Genomic DNA, 25,948 nt, shown 5'->3' with positions numbered 1-25,948 from the left:
GTTCTTCAGACTTAATGGGGGCCAGACTTTGGCCTTCGGGAGTAGAAAAGGTAGTGGGAATAAACAATGCCCAATGTTTGGTGTCAGTGGGAGGAATCATTAAGCCCAATTGCTGGTGTCATTGGGAGAAATTGTCTCCCATCATTGGTGTCATTGGGAGGAATTGTGTCCCATCATTGGTGTCATTGGGAGGAATTGTGTCCCATCATTGGTGTCATTAAGCCCCATTGCTGGTGTCATTGGGAGAAATTGTGTCCCATCATTGATGTCATTAAGCCCCATTGCTGGTGTCATTGGGAGGAATTGTGTCCCATCATTGGTGTCATTGGGAGAAATTGTGTCCCATCATTGGTGTCATTGGGAGGAATTGTGTCCCATCATTGGTGTCAGTGGGAGGAATTGTGTCCCATCATTGGTGTCGTTAACCCCCATTGCTGGTGTCATTGGGAGAAATTGTGTCCCATCATTGGTGTCATTGGTAGAAATTGTGTGCCATCATTGGTGTCATTAAGCCCCATTGTTGGTGTCATTGGGAGGAATTGTGTCCCATCATTGGTGTCATTGGGAGGAATTGTGTCCCATCATTGGTGTCATTAAGCCCATTGTTGGTGTTATTGCGAGGAATTGTGTCCCATCATTGGTGTCATTAAGCCCCATTGCTGGTGTCATTGGGAGAAATTGTGTCCCATCATTGGTAAGAATTGTGTCCCATCATTGGTGTCATTGGGAGGAATTGTGTCTCAGCATTGGTGTCATTAAGCCCCATTGCTGGTGTCATTGGGAGGAATTGTGTCCCATCATTGGTGTCATTGGGAGGAATTGTGTCCCATCATTGGCGTCATTAAGCCCCATTGTTGGTGTTATTGGGAGGAATTGTATCCCAACATTGGTGTCATTAACCACATAAGGACCGCCTCCTGCACATATACGTCGGCAGAATCGCACGGCTGGGCACAAGTACGTACAGGTACATCCTGTGCTAGTACCCAGCCGTGACTAGGACGCGCCCACGACCCGGTCCGAAGCTCCGGGACCGCTGGAATTGCAAACACGATCGCGGCTGGAGTCCCGCCATCGGTCCCCGGAGCTGAAGAACGGGGAGAGGTGTATGTAAACACAGCTTCCCCGTTCTTCACTGTGGTGGCGTCATTGATCGTGTGTTCCCTTTTATAGGGGGACACAATCGATGACATCACACCTACAGCCACACCCCCCTACAGTTGTAAATACACTTCAGGTCACACATAACCACAAGGGGGCGCTGAAGGGGTTAACTCCCAAACTGCAATTGTCATTTTCACAGTAATCAGTGCATTTTAAATGCATTTTTTGCTGTGAAAATGACAATGGTCCCAAAAATGTGTCAAAATTGTCTGAAGTGTCCGCCATAATGTCGCAGTCACGAAAAAAAAAAAAAAAAAAAAACGCTGATCGCCGCCATTAGTAGTAAAAAAAAAAAAAAAAAAAGTATAAAAATGCAATGAAACTATCCCCTATTTTGTAAACGCTATAACTTTTTCGCAAACCAACCGATAAACGCTTATTGCGATTTTTTTTTACCAAAAATATGTAGAAGAATACGTATCGGCCTAAACTGAGGAAATTTTTTTTTTATATATTTTTGGGGGATATTTATTATAGCAAAAAGTAAAAAATATTGCATTTTTTTCAAAATTGTCGCTCTATTTTTGTTTATAGCGCAAAAAATAAAAACCGCAGAGGTGATCAAATACCACCAAAAGAAAGCTCTATTTGTGGGGAAAAAAAGGACGCCAATTTTGTTTGGGAGCCACGTCGCACGACCGCGCAATTGTCAGTTAAAGCGACGCAGTTTGGTCCGGGTCTTAAGTGGTTAAGCCCCATTGTTGGTGTTATTGCGAGGAATTGGGTCCCATCATTGGTGTCATTAAGCCCCATTGCTGGTGTCATTGGGAGAAATTGTGTCCCATTGTTGGTGATATTGGGAGGAATAGTGCCCCATCATCGGGAGGAATTGTGCTCCATCATTGGTGTCATTAAGCCCCATTGTTGGTGTCTTTGCGAGGAATTATGTCCCATCGTTTGTCTCATTGGGAGGAATTATGCCCTTTTGTTGGTGTCATAGGGAGGAATTGGGTCCCATCATTGGGGGTTAAGCCCAATGTGTGTGTGTATATATATATATATATATATATAAATATTTTTTTTTTGGAGGATATTTATTATAGCAAAAAGTAAAATATTGCATTTCTTTTCAAAATTGTCGCTCTATTTTTGTTTACAGCGCAAAAAATAAAAACCGCAGAGGTGATCAAACCCCAAAAGAAAGCTCTATTTGTGGGGGAAAAAAAGGACGCCAATTTTGTTTGAGAGCCACGTCGTACGGCCGCGCAATTGTCAAAGTGACGCAGTGCCAAATCGCAAAAAGGGGCCAGGTCCTTTACCTGCATAATGGTCCGGGTCTTAATCGGTTAACAACTCTCATGAAAGCCCATTTTCAGGTAAATATTAACCCCTTTTAACGGAAAAAGCAGAAAGTAAAGAAATAGCGTGAATGCGCCCCCAAGACAGAGAACTCAAGGTTTTTGGTAAATAGTATTTTATTACAATATTCTACCATTTACAAAAACTTTTTACTAAAAAAGGAAAAAAAAAAGAAACAAGGCTGTAAATCTGTTTATACAAATCTTGAAGAAAACCCGTCAGGTTTGTAATGGACTGCCCTTGTATGGTGCCTATTGTAATATTATGTACGGAGATAAAAAGATGGAGCTTTACTAAGCTCTGATGTGGACAACTGGATTGACAGCTAGCAGTGCAGAAGAATGCCTTATTAAACGGTTGCTAAACATCTCCTCTGTGCAGTTGGTTTTGCACAGAGTGGCCCCGATACTACTCTTCTGGGGTCCCTCAGTGACTTTGGTGGCTCCTCCTCTTCTCGAGTGCCCCCATTGGAGACCCACTCTCCCTCGGGGCACTCGTGCTCCCGTGTCCTGCTGTTGCGTCTATTGATACAGACAGCAGGACTCGGCCCCGCCCGCGGGTGATTGGATTTTGATTGACAGCAGCAGGAGCCAATAGCTGCGCTGCTATCAATCTATCCAATCAGGATTGGAGACACCATCTGGAGCTGGTGTGCTTGTTCCCAATGAGGGAATTACAGGACTCAGGCAAGTAAAAAGGGGGGGGGCTGCAGCATGACAGGTTTTTCACCTTAATACAGCTTTTTTTAAAAGCCAGCAGCTACAAATACTGCAGTTGCTGACTTAAAAAAAATGAACACTTACCTGACCAGTGCGCCCGCGAAGTCGGCAGATGAGGAGGAGCAATCGCTCGGTCCTCGGATGCTGCCGCCGCCATGCTTGGTGAGGGAATCAGGGAGCGAAGCCCTGCGAGCAATCGCTCGGTCCTCAGATGCTGCCGCCGCCATGCTTGGTGAGGGAATCAGGGAGCGAAGCCCTGCGAGCAATCGCTCGGTCCTCAGATGCTGCCGCCGCCATGCTCTGTGAGGGAATCAGGAAGTGAAGCCTTGCGGCTTGGCTTAACTGCCCAGTTCCCTACTGCTCATGTGCGGCGTGCCATCACTGGTCCCAGCTCTCTCCTGGGAACACCGTTTCCCAGAAGACAGCAGGGGAGGGGGGGTGACACGAAGGGGCGTGACTTCCGTAGGAGTCGATACCCGTGCAAATACCTGTTTTATACAGGTATCTGCACCCCCCTCCCCCTGAAAGGTGTCAAATGTGACACCCGAGGGGGGAGGGTTCCGAAAAGCGGACGTTCCACTTTTGGGTGGAACTCCACTTTAAGGTGAACAACCTAAAGGGTTTACAACCCCTTTAACCTCTCAGAAAGGCACTCGTCAAGCTCATGCACATATTACAGCTGCAGTACACTCTGGTAAACACAAGGAGGTGCTACGCAACAAATCTGACTTTACTCAAAGTACATTAATCCAGTGGTCATCAATCCTGTCCCACCAACAGGCCAGATTTTATGTATTACCTTGGGGGAGATGCAGACTAGAATACTGCAATCACTGAGCAGCAAATGATATCACCTATGATGTATTTTGGTTATCTTGCAAACCTGGCCTGTTAGTGGGCCCTGAGGACAGGGTTGATGACCACTGCATTAATCCATGTAGAGCTGCCTACACATATGCAGCCGAGTTGAACGGCGGCAGAAACTCTTCTCTGAGGGGAACATGGAGGTGTCCCTACTTTTGAAAATCGTGACCCTCAGTCTTCAGCACATTAACTCAATGATCCCAAACAAGTAAAAAAAAAAAAAAAAGAAGATCAGGGCTCCTGACTGCAATATGTATTCTTGGACTCAGCGAATAGGAATACATTAAACGTAAAGCAGCCTGGCAACTAGCATTTTCATATGCACTGGCATATTAATATGGCACACAGCTGGGTCGTAATGACAATTTTTGTAAACCCAGTTAAGACACCCCCCCCCCCCCTCCAGTTGCTAAACAAAAATGACAATAGTTACTCAGGAATCTAGGCACTATGTAAGGGAGACGATTGTACTCATGTGTCAACCCCGCTATGTTTTGTATACTTTATTGGAAAAATAACTGGAAACGGTGTGAAACATTTCAAATGATCGTCTCCTAAAAATTAGCTGTCTAATTGTGGTGCTGATCCTTATTGTCAAGTTATTGACTTGAAACACACAGCCAGGACTTCTGCTTTGCCCAATTGTTCCAAGTGACTCAAAGTGCCAAATCCAGAGGACTGGCATGACAGCTATGCAACCAGAGTAAAAAGAAGCAATGGCAGCCCTGGTGTTCCCATTGGCTAACGCCTGCTGGGGATGCTGCTTTAAGGGAAGGTGACCCCCTGATATGTCACATTTGGCATGTCTTTTTTTGGGGGGGGGGGGGGGCGGAAACTTTTCTTTAGAGGGTTTCAGCTCCCACTTCCTCCCTGGGCACCATGGCACCGGAATGAAGGTCACCTCACCCCCCCCCCCCCTTCTCGGCAATCATCTGGGACACGTCACAGGTCCCAGATGATTACTCAGCCAATCACAGTGCGCAGTGTGTGCCAGTAGTGATGTGGGGGGGTGAGTGTCCGGTTATTAAAAGTCAGCAGCTGCAGTATTTGTAGCTGCTGACTTTTAATATTTAGAATTTTAATAGGAACTCCACTTTAATGATGCAAAACTTGAGCATCTCGACCAAGCTTCTATCCATGCTGACACCTTTAAAAAAGGGACCATCAAGCACTTTATGGTTATTTTAAAAATAAATCTTTCCTAAGAAAAGTACAATAAAAGAAAACTGCCAATTCTGGAAATGCTAGCCACCTAGCTGTGGAGAGAGTGTCAGTCACTTTCCCTATTAAGGGCATGCTGCCCCTACCTCCCGATAGCCCCCTACCCATCCATGTTCCCTCCTGGCTCCTGGCTCTATTGCTCTAGCATTGTGAGGCTTCCATGTATAGGGAAGCATTCAACCCCTCCCGTGTGACAGTGCCGAGGCCCGATTGGCCACTCTTTGGGACTGAACACGATCACGTGACAGAAGGAGGAGGGGCCTGCAGTGACATCATCCACCTAGGTAAGCTCCGCAATGGACGCTTCTTCAGTGTGGAGTCCTGCAACATGTATTGGCAAGTATAGCTTACCAGGGAGGAGAGGCCTTGGCATCCACTTTCTTAGTCGGTGACTGGGGACAAAAAATAAAAATAAAAAAATCAGAAGGCCTAGATTGTAAGCTCCAACAAGCAGGGCACTCCGATTCCTCTTGTATCAAATGGTATTGTAACTGTAATTTATGCCTTCATTTTGTAAGGTGCTGCGTAAACTGTTGGCACTATAAATTCTGTATAATAATCATCTATAAACCTGTTCTGGGTTAGCGACGTTCAATCAGCATGACAATCAGGCAGCTAGGATTTGCAGAATGAAAAGCCGGCAATAGTAACGCTCCATTTCTCAGGACAGAATTACTTTAAACGTGGCAGCTTTGGGATATGGTAGAGTAGCTAGGTAGTCTAGCAATCCGTGTCTTGCAAAAAAAAAAAAAGGAAACAAATTTAAAAATACTCTTTTAAGCAAACCCAATTTAAATGGAACCATTTTACAAAGATGACAGGCTCTCTATACAAGACAATGGAAAATTCAACAAAGGTCCCCGGAGAAGTATTGCATTGCCTGCGCTGGTATGATGATGATTTTAATGTGTTCCCCAGACACCCAGAATTTTCAATCCTAGGGAAATCAAAAAGGAAACAAAAAAGTCTGTATACATTTTGGAATCGTACAAAAACTCTGCCGAGACTTCCACAGAACACATAAAAAAAAAAAAAGAAGAACAAGCTGTAGGCTGGAGCACTGTACAGAGTTCTCATAAGATGCAGGTTGGCGAGGAGTCCGTTTTTCCTGATCACTGTGGCATTGGCATCCTCATAGGTGCAGGGGGACGGGCAGTTGGGGGACGTGGAGGAGGTGGAGCCTGGCGAGGAGGTGGGGGAGGACCACGCTGGTAGCCATAGGGAGGTGGTCTGGGAGGACCGTTGAAGCCGTGTGGTGGCATGAGAGGTGGTGGGCGCATTCCGGGAGGCATTCCTGGATGTCCTGAGGCACAAAGGAAAATAAAGGTTAGCAGATGGAATTTTTACAGAATGTTTCATATCTCAGCGAACAAGTTTTTCTTAAAGTTATTGTAAAGCCTCAAAGTTTTTCACCCTAATGCATTAACCACTTAAGGATCGAGCCTCTTTCTGAGATTTGGTGTTTGTAGGTTCTAATTAATTTTCTAGCAAAAACCTTATTTTAACTTGTAAACATTTACCCCCCCCCCCCCCCCCCCAACACCGTAGAGCAGGGATAAGCAATTAGCGGACCTCCAGCTGTTGCAAAACTACAAGTCCCAGCATGCCTCTGGGTATCATGCTTATGGCTGTCAGAGTCTTGCTATGCCTCATGGGATTTGTAGTTCTGCAACAGCTGGAGGTCCGCTAATTGCATATCCCTGCTCTACGGTGTTGGGGGGGGGGGGGGGGAATGTTTACAAGTTAAAATAAGAATAAAATGGAGGTCGTTGCAATACTTTGTCACACTGCATTTGCACAGCACTTTTTTTGGGGGAAAAAAATAATTTTTTAATTAAGAATTTAAGACAAACGGTAAAGTTAGCCCAATTTTTTTTATATTATGAAAGATAATGTTACGCCACGTAAATTAATAACCAACATGTCACGTTTCAAAGTTGCGCCCGCTCGTGAAATGGCGGCAAACTTTTACCCTTAAAAACCTCCATAGGTGACGTTTAAATAAATTCTACAGGTAATATGTTCATTATATGCGGGCGCCGCTCTTTTGACGTCGGTTCCACCCTGCAAGGATATGGAGACGAGTGGGGGGCCATCCTTCCCCTCACTCGTCTCCATGTCAGCCCAGGGACAAAACCAGATTGCCTTCGCCGCTACTGACCGCTCCGGTAAGAGGCGGAGGGCACCGAAGAGTGGCAGGATGCCCTCTCCCACTGCCGATAAAAGTGATCTTGCAGCAAATCCGCCACAGAGACCACTTTTATCTGAAAGCGAACCGCCCGCTCTTGAAGAGGGTACCAGGGTTATGGTAGCTAGCCACGTATTCCTGCGGCAGGGGCGGTCCGGAAGTGGGTAAAGTGGAGGTTCACCCTAAAAACAACAAGTACATACCATTCAATCCAGCATACTGCCGACATGTACAGTATGCTGTTTTTTTCGGTTTACATACCGTAGTATAGGTATTTTCCCCCCTGGCTTCCGGGTAGTGAATCCCGCGGGAGTGGGCGTTCCTATTTAGAGACTAAGTGATTGACTTATGACAAAAGCTTCACCCCCGGCGCATAAGGCGCGTCACCAGTTTCCGAAAGAAGCTACCCTTGTAAACACACACAAGGGTTTACAAGCACTTTAAAGTCAAATTTCAAACAGTGTCCTTGTTCCTTCTAACTCCCAGCTAAGTAGATCCTGGTGAGATGATCTGGGCATCTAACAAGGATACCGCTGGAGCTGCCATAGACATGAGCACCTTAGGAAAGACGAAGAACACTAATAAAAGTTAATATCCTAGCTGACATAGGATCACCTTGTCAGAGCTCAAGTCTATGACCAATCTGTTGCCCTATACACCAAGATAAGAGAACCATAGAGAGATGAGGAATTATGTACTTACTAGCCCTCCTTCCAAATGACAATACTGCCGACATGCCACTCAGGCATATCTGCCACATGGGGGGCAGAGAAAGCCCATGGCCATATGCACATACCAAGTGGCAACTTACAATTTACAAAGGGATTTCTCTCGTCAATTAACCAGTAGCAGTGGAATGAAAGGATAAGCAGTAGCAGGGTTTGGTATTACACAATATTTGTTGCTAGGTCATGCCAGATGCACATTAATGTAGCTCCATGTCAAGCTCTGGCAACTCATTGTGCTCCAAATTGCAATACAGGTTCCTCTCTATCAGATTCCTTTAAAGCACAGGTGTCAAACTGGCGACCCTCCAGCTGTTATGGAACTACAAATCCCATGAGGCATTGCAAGGCTGACAGTTACAAGCATGACTCCCACAGACAGGGGCATAATGGGACTTGTAGTTCTGCAAGAGCTGAAGGGCCGCCAGTTTGACACCCCTGCTTTAAAGGGATAAGGTTAGCTGATCAAGATCTTTTCCAGAACATTTTAACTTAAAATGAAATAAATCTGCTGAATCAAAAGAACAGAACAGCAGTGTTGAATAGCCCAGAGTTTAGTAGGAGTCCATCGCCAGTCACCAGTTAATGCCAGGTCTCCCCCCTTAGAGCTGTTCAGTCTCCCAACATCAAAACCACCAACTCAGTGGTTCTCAGTCCTGTCCTCAAGTACCCCCAACAGGCCATGTTTTGGGAATTTCTTAGATAAAATAGCTGTCCAAAATACAAAGCCATTGACTCAGATTTAAAGCACCTGTGCAAGATAAAAGGAAAACCTGCAAACATGGCCTGTTGGTGGTACTTTAGAACCACTGCAGTAACTTAACCTTTGTGGCTCTTTCAATGTTAACAGGCACACTCAGTCATTTCAAGTGGCACTACCCAGGGGTGCCGATAGGTAGAACAGGCAGAGAACTGGGGGCATGTGATCTTCATTACCAGGGAGTGCAATAGACCCGAGGCAAATCTGCAGCAGTAATGTGCCCTAAACAAGCAGCAGGTGTAATTTTGCCATTTTGTTTGGGTTACAGGTTTGCTTTAAAGTGGAACTCCAGCCATATTACCGCAGTGTCCTCTGGTGGCGTTAGGGGGTGGGCATTCAAGGAGTGAGCACGACTCAGTCCTGGATTCCTAGGAGCCCACCCTGCTTATGATGTGACCCCTAGAGGGGCATGTACACAAGAAGTTTTACTCACAGGATGACAGTGCTTCTGTCCAGAACTCCGGGGGCTTAACAAAAGAGGAAGTCAAGAAACAGCGTTGGAGCGTGAAAAGGAGATTTTTTTTTTGTTGAGTGAGGTTGGGAGATTAGGAGGGGTCTGGAGTTCCATTTTGAAGCTCCAAGTTTACATGCTGAATTTTCTCCAATCTGGACAACTGTTCATTATTTATACAGAAACCATCAAGTTACTGTTTGCATATCAATGACAGCTGCTATATGGCAAGACCTTCAGCAGCAACAGACATGTACCGACTAAACCATCAATTACCACCACTGCTTTACAAAACAGCTGCATCTAATACAAGGCATTAAAGCGGAGGTCCATACAAAAATAGAATTCCCGCTTTTCGGTACCCTCCCCCCCTCTGGTGTCACATTTTGCACCTTTAAGGGGGTGCAGATACCGGTATAATACAGGTATTTGCACCGATTTCCGGGCATAGACACCCGTGGGAGTTACGCCGCTTCGAGGCCCCCCCCCGCTGTTTTCTGGGAGACACACAGGTCCCAAAAGACAGCAGGGACCATTTCGCTTGTGCAGCGCGACTCGCGCAGTAGGGAACCGGGAAGTGAAGCTTCAATACCCGATTCCCTTACCGAAGATGCCGACGGCAGCATCTGAGGACCGAGGGACGGGTCGGCCTTGGGTGCTGACATCGCGGGCGACCTGGACAGGTAAGTGCCCATATTTTAAAAGTCAGCAGCTGCCGTATTTGTAGCGGCTGACTTTTAAAATATATATATTTCGGCGGACCTCCGCTTTAATGTGTTTACATTAACCACTTAAGGACCGCCTCCTGCACATATACGTCGGCAGAATGGCACGGCTGGGCACATGTACGAAGCTCCGGGACCGCAGGACGCGTGGACCCGATTGCCCGCTGGGGTCCCACGATCGGTCCCCGGAGCTGAAGAACGGGGAGAGCTGCGTGTAAACACAGCTTCCCCGTTCTTCACTGTGGTGGCGTCATCGATCGGGTCATCCCTTTTATAGGGGGACACAATCGATGATGTCACACCTACAGCCACACCCCCCTACAGTTGTAAACACACACTAGGTGAAACATAACTCCTTCAGCGCCCCTTGTGGTTAACTCCCAAACTGCAACTGTCATTTCCACAATAAACAATGCATTTTTTGCTGTGAAAATGACAATGGTCCCAAAAATGTGTCAAAATTGTCCGAAGTGTCCGCCATAATGTCGCAGTCACGAGGGAAAAAAAAAAAAAAAGCTGGATCGCCGCCCTTAGTAGTAAAAAAAATTATAAAAATGCAATAAAACTATCCCCTATTTTGTTAACGCTATAAATTTTGTGCAAACCAACCGATAAACGCTTATTGCGATTTTTTTTACCAAAAATATGAAGAAGAATACGTATCGGCCTAAACTGAGGAAATTTATATATATATATATATATATATATATTTTTTTTTTTTTTTTTTTTTGGGGGGGACATAGCAAAAAATTTACGCTAAATAAAAACCGCAGAGGTGATCAAATACCACCAAAAGAAAGCTCTATTTGTGGGGAAAAAAAAAGGACGCCAATTTTGTTTGGGAGCCACGTCGCACGACCGCGCAATTGTCAGTTAAAGCGACACAGTGCCAAATTGCAAAAAGGGGCAAGGTCCTTTAGCTGCATTTTGGTTCGGGTCTTAAAGGGGTGGTTCCCCCTAAAACACATTGCTAACAATAGATTCCTAAGACCCGTTACACTGCGGGTAGGCTGGCTTTTTATTTTTATTTTTTTAGTACATACCGATATCTCCCCGTCTCGTTCCTTGTCGGTGGGCGTTCCTAGTTGATTGACGTTCCTCGGAGGGGCGCGTACGTGACGTCACGACTTTCCGAAAGAAGCCGAACGTCGCTGCGCATGCGCCGTATAGAGCCGACTCTATACGGCGCATGCGCAGCGACGTTCGGCTTCTTTCGGAAAGTCGTGACGTCACGTACGCGCCCCTCCGAGGAACGTCAATCAACTAGTTCCGCCCACCGCCTAGGGACGAGACGGGGAGATCTCGGTATGTACGAAAAAAAAAAAAAAAAAAGCCAGCCTACCCGCAGTGTAACGGGTCTTAGGAATCTATTGTTAGAAATTAGTTTTAGGGGGAACCACCGCTTTAAGTGGTTAACAAACGCTGAGCTGAAATGTCAGTTTCTACCGATTGGTGAAGGAGCTGCCAACACGAAGGTTGGGCTGCAAAAAGGCGGTTCTGCTACAGCAATCTCGAAAGAGTGCCTCACACTGACTGCTACACAACAATGGAGAGTAGCATGCAGCAGTTATCAATGGCCAGTAGTAGAACTATGCTCCAAATTTGAGCAATTGATTGCTACTTCATGCAACTGCATGGGTAGCCATCACTAGCGATTCCTTCTAGAACAATCATGGGGAATAATTGCTATAGCAAAAATTGCCCATGTGTGCCCCCTTATAAGTGCACTTGTCCTGGAAGATGCCCATAATAAGATGGCTGACAGAAGGTCAGCAGCCCACAATCATTTCCAAATCTAACCATAACTATCCAGATAGAATAAAGAATCGTCATTATGGGTACTTTTGACCACAATGGTGCAAAAAAAAAAAAAAACGAAGACATACCCATTGCTCCAAATGGAGGTCCCCGTGGTGGCATTCCCATTGGAGGGGGTCCAGGAGGAGCCATACCAGGAGGACGTGAGGCCATCTGAGCAGGGGACGGAGCCATTCCTGGGTGCGGTGCCTGCATCTGTAGACCTGTGGATACAGAAAGTTAGGGCAGACCCATGACAACACATGTGACACATTAGAAAGGTTTTACAGCCCACCTCCCCACAATTCTCAACCTATTACACATTACATCTACAACCGTGAAGTAGAATTATTAATGAAGTAAATTTTTTGTGGTTAAAACAGGAACTATAAAAAAAAAAAAATAAAATAAAAAAAAAAATTAAAAAAATCAGTCCGACCTCTCTGCATTTTATAATAGTTTTCTTGGTACTGCTTTGCTACAAACTAAGGCAAGCTGGGGAAAGGGGGCGTATCCTATCCTGCAATCTTTTTTGTTTGCCAGTGCCTAATCTTCTTGTAGGTAGCAGTAATCCCTGGCAGTTGTCTGTGATGGTCAATGGACTCCAAGAAATAGATTGAAATCTTAATTTTGCCTGGCTGTCTCTAGACTCCATACTTGCTCCACAACATGACTTTGAAGCCAGGCAAGGAGTATTTTCAGAGTAGACAAAGAGCAGACAACAGTGGCAGTCTCATGTCTCATTGTGGGTTTCTTTCAATACATCCGAAGGTCTAAAAAAAAAAATCTTAAAGGGCAACTCCACATATATATATATATATATATATATATATATATATATATATATATATATATATATATATATATATATATATATATATATATATATAAATAAATCGTATACCAGCCCTCAATTTCTACTCACCTGCTCGCTTTGGCGAGTGGAAAATTACTGCTAGCGAGTGTGGGCTGCCTCGGAGGGAAGGGGGGGGTGGGGGATAGGCGGGGTTGAATGAAAGCCGTTCTTTTCTTCCAGAGGGAGGGGAGTCAGAGGAGAGCCGGCCGGATCACAGATCAGGGATTGCCTGCTGTAACAGCTTTTATCATTTAAATTGCAGCCGCTTGCCGTCACACAGTCCTGCCTCCTGGCCCGGCTACTTTGATAGACAGAACACCAGTCCAATGCCAGGACGTGTGGCGTCTATCAAAGGAGAGAGGACTGTGTGCGACGGCGAGAGGACTGCAATTAAAATGTGAACTGTTATAGTGGGCAATCCCTGCTCTCTGATCTGGCCAGCTCTCCTCTTCCCCCCCTCTCTCTCTCTCTGACAAAGTGGTTGTTAATATTTTTGTAACTTAATTCTGCATAAAACATTCAAGTGTTATTTCCTGCGATAATTTTTGAGGGCATACTTAGGGGCGGGCGAGGTATTGGTTGGGCGGGGCAACTGGTGGCAAATAATCTTTAAGGCCTGGCTAGTAGCTCAGGAATTGAAATTTTGAGCCCTGGCATTTACAATTGTGACACAAATCATATAGTAATTAAAATGTTATTAAAAAATTATCTTTCCTTTTCAATCTGGAGCCACTGTAATTTTCTGGAAAACGCAATATGACTACCTGGAGTTCTGCACCCCCCCCCCCCAGATATGTAATTTACTGCTTGTGTGATTGGCTTACTGGATTTGATTTTCCCAGTAGTCTGCACTAAAGCCGGCCCATACATGGATCGGATTCCAAAATATTTTCGGATTCCGAAAATTGGAACAAGAGAATTCGTTTGAATTTCGCCCCATTAGTGGGCCACAGCAACACCCGATTTTCGTACGGCCATTGAATTTGAGTGGTCGGGCATGTCGGAATTTTTTTGAAAAACAATTTTCTAAAATCAATGATGGGGGAATCACACGAGAAATATAAAAATCGAAAAAGGAATGTGCATGAGCTATGACCTTGAAAGACAAAAAGATTTCCGGTCACGAAAATTATTTTCTGTAGCAAGACAAGGTGAAACGAAGGCTCAGTTGGCCAAATTATGAAATCAAGCTTATACATCCCATCAATTACCGGACTCCATGAATGTGGTCAGCATTATAGTCCTTTTAAAGCCTGGAAAAGATAGGCTCTTCCCGGGATCATATGCTTGTCTGCTCGTAATTCAAAGTACTTGCATATCAAAGCGAGTTTCCCCATTGAAGTCAATGGAAAGAAAAATAATTTGTTCCGCGTTGACTTCAATGGCATGCAATACCGCATGCGGCCAAATAGCCTCGGGAACACACGAAAAGGCCCGAGGACAGCGCGGCTGACCTCGACAAACATCAGAAAAGCTCAGGAATGGCGTATTTCCCAGTCTTTCCGATCATTTGCGAACGGCGCTGATCAGCTCTCGCACCTCCCTCACCTCAGGCCAAACGCGGTACTGCACACCGCTTTGGCCTGAATCCTGCTTGTTTCGCAAAACACTGCAAACCGAGTTAGGATTAAAAAAAAATACAGTGCTCGTACTCGCAATCCGAGGCTCCGCAGACGATGCATTGATAATCCTAGGGGACACTAGGGGCTCATTATCATTCCTCATGAACATGAAAGCTTTTGGATCCTTATCAGGTCTCCTTATTAACTGGGATAAATCTGTTCTCATGCCCATTGACTACCAACAATTATTGTTGAGTAGAGTTTGGGTTCAACCACAAATAGGAGGTTATCTAAAAGACAACCTACAACCCCTTTTGAACAGGTTTCAACTGAAGTGTAAGGCCTGGTCCAAATGACCTTTATCAGTGGTGGGCCGAACAAATCTCATCAAAACGATTATGGGCTCCACAATTGCTATACATTCTACACAACTCCCTTGTGGATCACTAATGGTTGGTTTAAAAGGACTGTGTCTCGCATTTTCATATGGAAGAATTTGCTTATCCATTTTGCAACTACCAAGAGATGGTGGGGGCCTAGCAGGTCCTCATCCAAAATTAGACTTCCTTGATGCGTAGTTGCAACACCTAGCAGGGTGGGGAGTTCAGAACCTGCATTACCCAAATCAGGCCAAACCTTCTCTCCCAAAAGCCGAAATATCACCTCTTGGCTCAGTTGGAGGGTTTAGTGACCCATCCAAATACCCCTCTCTAAAAAAGGTGATGAGTAAAGTGTAGGAAACTATTTTTTTTTTTTTTTTCATAGTCTATGGCGAAGCTCCCAAGCGCCCCACCGAAGCACCAAGCAACAGCAGGTGTAAACAGGACTGTAAGCTAACCATTTTATTTAGTGACAGGAGCTTTGACTGGTGTTCAGAGAGCTTTAACAAAGCCTGTCCGAAGCCTTGTTATGAAGCCACGTCTAAACTAGCTCTTATTCCAGCGTTTCCTCATATTCTCCAATATGGATGGGGGTTCGGTTTATGGAATCAAGTAAGCTTTCTGGGTTTGACCAATGGTACTATAAAAAGGGGTACCATTTATCCACCAGCTATTTGCACAGGGCCATCTTAGATCCTGCCAAGGCCTGCAGGGTGAATTTGATCACAAAAAAACACACAACGTTTCAGATTTTCAAAAGAAAATTCTTTCAAAATTCGACCCATGTATGGCATAAGAGCCAAGTGAGATTTTGGGCATCCCCTGCAGCAAAAAAGTCATTTTGGCGAGTTACTCACCAAAAGGAAACTCACGCTATACCTTTTGCGCCAATCAATATATGCTTATTGTGATTTTTTTTACCAGAAATATGTAGAATACATATTGGCCTAAATTGATGAAGAAATTTTTTTTTAAAAACATTTTTTTTTTTTTTTTTTCAATTCTTTATTTTATAGTTTTTTCAGTTTTAAACAGACATAATTTCCATTTTTACCATAACATATGGTTTAGGTATGTTGATACACAAATTAACAAAATGTTCCTAGCCCGCTTAAAACTTCACTGTACAAAATACAATCGCGCACGACAATACCGAAGAACCATAACCTGTATCTTAGATATGCTTTAACACAAATTAACTGATTATACCTATGTCACTCAAAGCTTCTCTGTATGACAATCAAACAAACACGAAAAGCCCCACAGCCGTCTCTCGTCTTCCCTTACCCTATCCCTTACCTACCCGCCCCCCTCCCTCTACCTTCAAAAAAAAAAAAAAAAAAAAACCCCCCCGAACGATAGGCCTTCCCCACCCCTCCCCGCCTCCCTCCCTCCCCCCCCCCACCTCACCCCCGCAGAGCTCCCTCTCTAACTTATGTAAGGAGACCATGTCGATCTGTAACTGTCCTCCTGCTCTCTTATACCTGCAGTTAACTTCTCCATCTGTTGGATTTCTGATATTCTGCCTATCCATTGTTGTCTAGTCGGGCTGCTTGTACTTTTCCATAGAATTGGTACGCACGCCCTTGCCGCCGTCAAGAAATGTCTTATCAAAGACTTTTTGAATTTAGTCATGGCAATTGGTATGTCAAGTAGTAGATAGGTAGCAGGATTAACTCCTAGCTCTATGTCCAATACTTCTTTTATTGTGTCCCTGACCACATTCCAAAAATCTTTTAACTTTGGACATGTCCAAAACACATGTAACATTGTGCCCTCCTCTTCACCACACCTCCAACATCTGTCTGAGATTTCCGGAAATATCCGCTTTAATACCACTGGCGTTTTGTACCACCTGGTTAGAATCTTGTATCCCCCCTCCTGGTACCTTGTAGCTAGGGAAGCTTTATGTGCAAAGTTGAAAATTTTTGTCTTCTGCGTTTCCGAGAATTTCACTCCTAACTCTCTTTCCCATGCTTGTACAAATGGTAATTCCTTTGGGGCTTCCAGATCCACCCATAGACTATACATCTGAGAGAGGGAGTGTCTCATCTCTTCTCCCTTCAGGCACTGTTCCTCGAATCCTGAGAGATCCCTAAGAGGACATCCTTTTGGGTTCAATGCTCTGATAGCAGATTTTAATTGAATTTGTCTTAGAGGGTCAAGTTCTTTTCTCACTGCGTCCTCCCTTCCCCTCTCCCCTATCCTTGGGTAGTCCCCCTCAAAATGTATTATTCTACTCCAGCCTAGACCTTTTATAGTGTCGAAACGGGGATCTACAAGTCCCACATGGAACCTGGGGTTCCCCAATACCGGGGTGAGTGGGCTTGGGTGGGTCGAAAGATTTGTTCTCCTAAATAGTTTTTTCATTACTCTTAGGGTCGCTCCTAAGGTTGGAACATAAAACTTAAAAACATTTTTGGGGATATTTATTATAGCAAAACTATAACTTTAAAATTTTCGCTCTTTGTTTATAGCGCAAAAAAATAAAAAACCGCAGCGGTGATCAAATACCACCAAAAGAAATCTCTTTGTGAGGAAAAAAATTGTTTGGGTACAATGTCGCAAAACCACGCAATTGTCAGTTAAAGCGACGCAGTATTGTAAATAAGCAGGAAAATATTCAGGGCTGAAGTGGTTAAGCTAAGTTTCACAGAACGTGCTAGTATGCGATGCATACTAGAATATTATAGCTTTGCCTTGCAGGTTTAAAAAAAAAAACAAAAAAAACAAAAAAAAAAAAAAAAAAAAAAAAAACACACACACGACTGTTTACTACTTTAAGGTATTGACCTCAAAACTGCAGTAAACATAGCTGCTGATGGAAGTAGTTAACCCCAATGAAGAGCTTCTAACCTGCTAGGTGTTGTCAGTCCCAATAAATACAGAAAATAAAATACATTTCTCAATAAAGCTTATCCTGTGGCAGCGTCACTTACCTGGGTGCATAGCTCCAGACTGGAACTGCATTGGTACTTGTGGTTGACCACCTCCACCACCCCCTCCTCCTCCAGTGAGTGAAGATATTGGGGGTGGAGGCATCGATGGAGGCATTCCTGGAGGTAATGCACCAGGTGGCGGAACTGGAGGAAAAGCGGGTAAGCCTGTAAAAAGAAATAACATTCATGTAAGAAAACAGCACTGATGGGTCTTAAAATTTAAAAATACTTGCAGACTCCGATTTCACTGCACACACATTCTCAGTGTGTATTAGAAGCTGCAGCAAGTTAGACAGAGCTTGTCCCATTACCCCGGCTCGAGGACGTCAAGCATTATCTAGTCATTTCCACTCTAGCCTGACTGTCCCTGATCCACCTACTTCATCAATTGGATTTCAGTTATTTTAATCATGGAGGCCCAGCATCACATGTGGACGCTGCCTAGGTTATTTGAACTTAAAGTGGAGGTAAACCCTCCTATTGTTTTCAGCCAAGGAAGCTGCCATCTTGGCCTCTGTTTAAAGGGTCACTAAAGGAATTTTTTTTTTTAGCTGAAATGACTGTTAACAGGTCATAGAGACATAATAGTTAGATGATTCCTTTTAAAAATGATTAAAAATAGATAAAAAAAACAATCATATAATGTGCCTGCAGTGTAGTTTCGTTTTTGCTGTTGTTTCCTGGTTCTCTGGTGTACAGAGAGCCACTAGAGGGCAGTCAGCCAATAGAGAGCAGTGATACTTTGTCTAAAACTCCTCAGCACCAATCCAGTTTCGTTTTACACACAGTAATCACACCTCCTTGATTAGTGACCACCGTGAGAAATCTCCCAGTACTGTGGTTATCAGGAAACAGGCAACCAGGAAGTGGCCAAAACAGAGAGGATTTACAGCAACATCAGAGCAAAAACGAACAATGAGGACATGAAACCAGGACTGCAGCAAGGTAAAGGAAGCTATTTAGCTAAAAAAAAAAAATTCCTTTAGTGACCCTTTAATCTCCACTTGCCATAGTGTTGCACATGTGATCAGCTATGACACCAGCCATTGGCTGGCTTGACAGTTTGGTTGAGAGTAGGGTTGTCCAGATACCGATACCAGTATCGGTACCGATACAGAGTATTTGTGCTAGTACTCGTACTCGCGCAAATACTCCCGATACCAAAATAGAATACTTTTTTTTTTTTTTTTTTTGTGACATCGAACACAAATTGGATGGCACCATTGGATGGCACTGATAGGTGGCACTGGCATTGATTGAATGGCACTCATAAATGGATGGCACTGATAGGTGGCACTGGCATTGATTGGGTGGCACTGATGAGATGCACTAATAAGCTGCCTCCCTGCACTAATGCACTAATGGGCACTGATCTGCACTGATAGGTGGCACTGGCTAGCTGCACTTTTGGGCACTGGCACCGATGAGCTGCACTGACAGTGATCACTCCTTCAATGATATGTAGTTTTCCAGTACCGTATGCTAAAAAACAGCCCCACACCATGATGTACCAGTTCTTCATAATTCTAAAGAAAATATCTTTGGTCTGTATTGTGGTTTGAAAACGGTCACATGACATTAAAAAAAAGTATCGGTATTCGGTATCGGCGACTACTTGAAAAAAAGTATCGGTACTTGTACTCGGTCCTAAAAAAGTGGTATCGGGACAACCCTAGTTGAGAGCACAGCCAATGTGACAGTTGGCATTTCCGGGATGCCGGGAATGTAACTGTTTTTTTAAACCATTAAATCGATGGGTTTACTTCCGCTTTAAATACAGTCAGCCTAGAATGCACACTCCTCCAAACTGATATCAAACCATTTTAATATTTGCATACTCCGCCTTGATACAAGGAGCGGACTGGCTCTTGGAATGAGGGCTTGAGAGGAGTACAGAGGCAGGGTGCTTCCTGGGAAGTTATGTACAGCCCCCAAGCTGGCCCCTCCCACCAGCCACGATCTGTATTGCATTGCGCAGAGAAGCATGGGGACCCAGCGATGACATCACTGGGTCTGAGAGAACGTATGTAATGGAAAGGATTTATCAGAAACATTCATTAGCATGTTAAGGGGAAAGGAGAAATCGGGGAAGGCAAAATATGACATTAAAGCCCAACTCCATGTTTTAGTTGACTTGAAACCGTTTGTTTGCATCAAGCTGGTTCAAACAATCTATTTCCTTCACTGACACATGCAGTATCCACGCAGTATCCAGCAGCAGGACAGGGATTTCCCTCCCAGACCATAACTACTGCTAATCAGCCATTCACAAGGAGCGTTGTACATTCTGAACGAGTATAAAGATTCTTCTGATTCACTAAGGAGGGCAGATGACGTCACAATCTCTGCCTCAAAGCACAAGAAACCTTGCACTCATTCCAAAAATACAAAGCTTCCTGTGCATGGCTGAGCAGTTCTGTATAGTGCTGAGGCTACACACTAGGTGTGCACCGAAACGAAAATTTCGGTGCCGAAAACTAAACCAAAAAATCAGGATGCACTCATTTGAAAACTGAAATGGACAGTTAAAAAAAAAACACAGGTCCCAGATAGAGCTGGGCGATTTTGGCCCCCCAAAAAATCTGCAATTTTTTTTTAAATCGATTAAAAAAAAAAAAAAATTCCTGATGGACACCGCGCCGGTCCCAAGTTTTTAGGCGAGGCTGCGGCTTCGGCCTAGTCCACCGCGATCCTGGGAAAGGGCTGCGGACTAGGCCGAAGCCGCGGCCTTGCCTAAAACATCCTGTCTGCAGCGATCCTTATCCCAGGATCGCTGCGAGCTGCAGACAGGATTTTTTAGGCAAGGCCGCGGCCTAGTCTGCGGAGCACCGATCCTATGGAAAATTTCCCTAGTCCCAGAAGACAGGGACCAGTGGGATCGTGCAGCGCGACTTGCGAATGCGCAGTAGGGAATTAGGAAGTGAAGCCTCAAGGCTTCACCTTCTGATTCCCTTACCGAAGATGGCAGCGGGAGCACCCGAGGTCGGCTTCGGGTGCCGACATCGCGGGCGACCTGGACAGGCAAGTGTCCATATATTAAAAGTCAGCAACTGCAGTATTTGTAGCTGCTTTATTTTTTAATATATATTTTTTCGGCGGAACTCCGCTTTAATATCATGAATAGGAATTCTTGGCCATTAATTGGCACCTTTTCGGGCAATAATTTTCGGCAGTCATTTGCACTTTTTTTCTAATCAGCAAAAAACATGGATAACCCTATTTTCGGCGGACGATATATCGGTGCATCACTACTACACACAGTTCATACAGTACTGACAGCTGCTACATCCGTTAGTAAAAAGGAAATTGTTTTGGCGAGCTGGGTCCAACAAACTTTTTAAAGTTCACTAAAACATGACATTGGGCTCCAAACTTCAGCTTTAAAAGGGGCTTTGAAATGAAGATCTTTGCTTAGCATAACTTACATCTATACAACTGTATGCAAAGTGCGTGAAAGTACATAAAAGTGGTAGCTGTGTGGCGGATATTCCTCATGGTAAGGATTTCAAACTTTACTGTAAATTCCAATTCTGCTCTCCAGACATTGAGATGGACCATACACCAATGCACTTGTGGGGGTCCCTATAAAAAACGGATACTAACTGGAAGGAATGCCTCTATTATAGCCATGTGATTAGTCACAGAGAATAGAAAATATTCCTCCCCCATGGCATCCCTTTAGACATATAGAGCTTTTATACCTTTCTATTGATAAAACTGCCTAAAGTAAATGTCTTATCACATGCAACAAACCAGGGTGGATTCCCCCCCCCCCCCCCCCCCGATTTGATGTCCATCAAATTAATTTTAATAAAATGCTTTTGGAGTAAAAATCTAAATATAGGTTTTCCATTTAGGATGCATTAATAATTTAGTTTATTCAGCATGAAATGGAGCTTAGTTATGTAGCATGGGGCTGTATATTCTGCAATATTTACATTTTTGGTAAACGCATTCAATGACTCCAAGCTCTGCAAGCTGAGATAACATGCACTGCATAGATGCATTCACACAATTTTACAGTAACCATGAGATGAGACAACATTCAGGAATATTCCTTTATCCCATGGTTTTGCAAATCTATTTACACTACCAACTGTATGATTGAATCGGTTCCGATATCGCCGTTTTACTAACCTGACAGATTATTCTAAATAGGCAACCTTCATGGCAGCGCCCGTTAGCGGGCATCCACTCACCTGCTGCTGCCACGTCCCTCACCTTGTTGCGTCACTGACACCATCACCAGCCGTCCCATTAAAGTGAAGGAGCCAACAGCGGGGGACAGGAGAGGAGCCAACAGCGGGGGACAGGAGAGGAGCCAACAGCGGGGGACAGGAGAGGAGCCAACAGCGGGGGACAGGAGAGGAGCCAACAGCGGGGGACAGGGGAGGAGCCAACAGCGGGGGACAGGAGAGGAGCCAACAGCGGGGGACAGGAGAGGAGCCAACAGCGGGGGACAGGAGAGGAGCCAACAGCGGGGGACAGGAGAGGAGCCAACAGCGGGGGACAGGAGAGGAGCCAACAGCGGGGGACAGGAGAGGAGCCAACAGCGGGGGACAGGAGAGGAGCCAACAGCGGGACAGGAGAGGAGGGAGGAGCCAACAGCGGGACAGAGATGACAGTGGCTCCTTAAAAATCATGATTTAAACCAAATCCACCCTGCAACAAACGGTCTGATCTGTCACCTCATAGCCCTTCTACAGTTGGGAAACTGATGAAGAATAAAGAGCAATGCCTTGATGCTTCCTCTGCCTGTCCAGCCATGCTTTTTATTGCTTAGCTCCACCTATCCCTACCAAGCTCCTGTCCCTCTCTGACCCACCGAGCTTAGCTGTGAATAAAACAGTGGCGTGTGCAAACAAACTAAAATATAAACTGAAATGTGTCACAGGTGGTGAAAAAATACAAAAAAGGAATGAAAAGCCTCAAGGAAGAACATTTTTGATGCTGCACAATCCTTCATAGCAAGGATGGATGAAAAAAAGGCAAAAATTCCTGTGAGCACCAACCCCTAGTACACCACCAAGTCCAACTCACCTGCAGCTACAGCGCTGGTTAGCGAAGTGATGACAGCAGGAACTGACGGAGGAGGAGGGGCATCTGCGAAAAGCTGGTGAGGCCTATCAGCCTGGGACAGCGGGTTCTGTGCAGCCAGCAACCTCTCTGCCGCCGAGCCATGCCTCTCACCCTTGGAGTCTTTCTTAAAGGCATAGGACACTGTGATGGGACGGTTACATAAATACTGTCCGTTCATGGCCTCAATGGCTGCGTCTGAAGCATCAAAGCTTGCAAAGTTGATGAAAGCGTAGCCCTTGGAATTGCCGGTGTCTGGATCTCGCATGATCTTGGGGGTCTGGAGGATGACACCAAAGGCACTGAAGGTGTCGTACAGAAGCTTCTCATCGATCTCAGGGTCCAGGTTACCAATAAAAATGTTTGCTCCAACGTCCAAATTTTTGTTGTGTGCCGAGGCTTTATTCACTCGAATGGGCTTCCCGTATAATTTGATCATGTTCATAATCTTAATGGCGTAGTCTGCATCCTCCTCACTAAGGAACTCCACAAAGCCATAACCTGCAGAATATCAGAATATTTACTTCAGACCCCAATATACATGATCAGAAGTTACATGTTTGCAAAGATATAATAGACAGGACAAGCGTCATGGAAGGACAAACTATAGAAAAACATCTACCTCCAAACACCAAAAGACAGCAGCTATTGGCTCCTGGAATTTGTCTAGACCTGCATTAAATCGGAGTTCCGCCATTTTTTTTTTTTTTAAAGACAGCAGTTACAAATACTGCAGCTGCTGACTTGAAATATGGACACTTACCTGTCCAGGGCGCCCGCGATGCCGGCACCCAAAGCCGATCTGTTTATTGGCTCTCAGGTGGAGGCCATCTTTGGTAAGAGAATCAGGAAGTGAAGCATTGCAGCTTCACTTCCTGGTTCCCTACTGCGCTTGCGCGATCCCACTGGTCCCTGCTGTCTTCTGGGACGTGGCGTAGATAGCCGCGGGTGGCTCGGCTATCAATGCCCGGAAGTGACAGCAAATACCTGTATTAGACAGGTATCCGCTGCCTCCTCCCCCTGAAAGATGCCAAATGTGACACCAGAGTTGGGAGGGGGGGTTCCGAAAAAGCAGAAGTTCAATTTTTGGGTGGAACTCCGCTTTAAGTAGAAAGTCTTGAATCCCTCCAATCAGCCCCTGCCTTCAGAAGCACAAGGGTCTCTACTGTCCCAAGGATCCCTACAATGCCATTTGATGTTACAGTGCCATTAACTTTTAGTCAGGCTTCATTCACACAGACATACAGATGTTCCATGCAGGAAGCCTATACAACTCTGTGTGGATCGGGTACACAAATCAGAATGCCAAAAGATTGTGTCCTGACCGGCACAGACGTACATATATGGAAGTGCTCAGATCTGCGCAGCTGGCCACCTGCCATTGATATGAACAGGCTGCCTGTACAGAACACCTGTACACCCCAGGAGGCTGAAGACGGCTCTTCACACGAGTGTACAGATCAGTGCGCACGTGTTAATGAGGCCCGACTGGTTAAAGAACTTAGGAGTTGGAAGCACCTGCACTCATGTTTGAAATGTTCCTGCAGTCCTACATCCTAGGTCAGTGTCTCAACAGGTCATGTTATCAGGCTTTCCTTCAGATGAAACAGCTGCGGTAATTACTAAGGCAGTGAAACTGATCAAATCACCTGTGCAAAATAACAGAAAGCCTGAAAACATGACCTGTTGGTGCACCTTGAGGACTGAAGTTGAGAAACACTGTCCTAGGATGTAGGTTAGGGATACGTTAGGTAGGGAAGCCAGGATCCGTATATCAGTTGGGGTCTGGATCTTCAAACATTTCAGCAATGGATAAAAATCCAGCTTTTTTTTTGCCATCTGGGTCCCTATATGGAAGATTTCCCCTCACTTCCGATGGGGACATTTTTGTCAGAGTGAGTAAGGCTTAGAAGAACTTCCAACAAGGTTTTTATTTGTGTCCATGCCATCTTGTCGACCACCTTGTATGGACGGCAGGAAGTGAAGGAAGATTTCCCCAATAAAAAAATAAATTGGTTTGGCTTAGGTTTTAAAGCCTAACTTGATTATGTTCTGAGAGCAGAACACTACTGTATAATGTATGTAGCTAATGCATTTTTTTCAGGGGCCTGCAGAGCATTGCACCCGCAATCAGCAGATCACATGTGCAATATTGGCCTCCTGACGAATTTCAGTATAGCCGTCTCCATATCAGGCTTTTACTGGAGAGTAGGAAGAGCAATGAACTAGGAGAGCACTCACCAGTTCAATGAAACCTACAAGCCGCCTACAGTGGTGGTAAACAGTAGTTGCAGTTCACTCAATTGCAGATTGCCGTGAATGAATGACGCAGAGATGTGGGCGGAGCCATGCACAGCCACTCTTTAACCCCTTAACGCCCGCCGCACGACTATTTACGTCCGCAAAATGGCACGGACAGGCAGAAGGGTGTATATATACGTCCTTGCCTTCTAGCGGGTGGGGGGTCCGATCGGGACCCCCGCTGCGTGCGGCATGCGGATTCCCTCGGGGAGCCATCCGGGACGACGGCGCGGCTTTTCGTTTATAGCCGCTCCGTCGCGATCGCTCCCCGGAGCTGAAGAACGGGGAGAGCCGTATGTAAACACGGCTTCTCCGTGCTTCACTGTGTCGGCGTATCGAACGAGAGATCCCTTTTATAGGGAGACTCGATCGATGATGTCAGTCCTACAGCCACACCCCCCTACAGTTGTAAACACACACTAGGTGAACCCTAACTCCTACAGCGCCCCCTGTGGTTAACTCCCAAACTGCAACTGTCATTTTCACAATAAACAATGCAATTTAAATGCATTTTTTGCTGTGAAAATTACAATGGTCCCAAAATAGTGTCAAAATTGTCCGAAGTGTCGGCCATAATGTCGCAGTCACGGAAAAAATCGCTGATCGCCGCCAATAGTAGTAAAAAAAAAATAATTAATAAAAATGCAAAAAAAACTATCCCCTATTTTATAAACGCTATAAATTTTGCGCAAACCAATCGATAAACACTTATTGCGATTTTTTTTACCAAAAATAGGTAGAAGAATACGTATCGGCCTAAACTGAGGAAAAAAATGTTTTTATGTGTTTTTGGGGGATATTTATTATAGCAAAAAGTAAAAAATATTTAATTTTTTTCAAAATTGTCGCTCTATTTGTGTTTATAGCGCAAAAAATAAAAACTGCAGAGGTGATCAAATACCACCAAAAGAAAGCTCTATT

The 25,948-nt window shown here is 44.9% G+C and overlaps 1 protein-coding gene across 1 annotated transcript in view; it reads right to left on the bottom strand.

Moving 5' to 3' along the window:
* Positions 1-4,865: 4,865 nt before the first annotated feature.
* SF3B4 (splicing factor 3b subunit 4) overlaps positions 4,866-25,948 on the bottom strand; it is a 29,696-nt gene continuing 8,613 nt past the window's right edge. The window contains exons 3-6 of the mRNA XM_040333647.1: positions 22,691-23,227; positions 17,651-17,815; positions 12,003-12,137; positions 4,866-6,570 (exon numbers count right to left, since the gene is read on the bottom strand). Coding sequence (XP_040189581.1) covers positions 6,380-6,570; positions 12,003-12,137; positions 17,651-17,815; positions 22,691-23,227 — 1,028 coding nt within the window. The 3' untranslated portion in view covers positions 4,866-6,379. The remainder of the gene's footprint in view (positions 6,571-12,002; positions 12,138-17,650; positions 17,816-22,690; positions 23,228-25,948) is intronic.

This window comes from Rana temporaria, chromosome 13, assembly GCF_905171775.1.
Source record: "Rana temporaria chromosome 13, aRanTem1.1, whole genome shotgun sequence".
Classification (NCBI taxonomy): Eukaryota; Metazoa; Chordata; class Amphibia; order Anura; family Ranidae; genus Rana; species Rana temporaria.
This window is presented reverse-complemented; position numbering and strand designations above follow the sequence as displayed.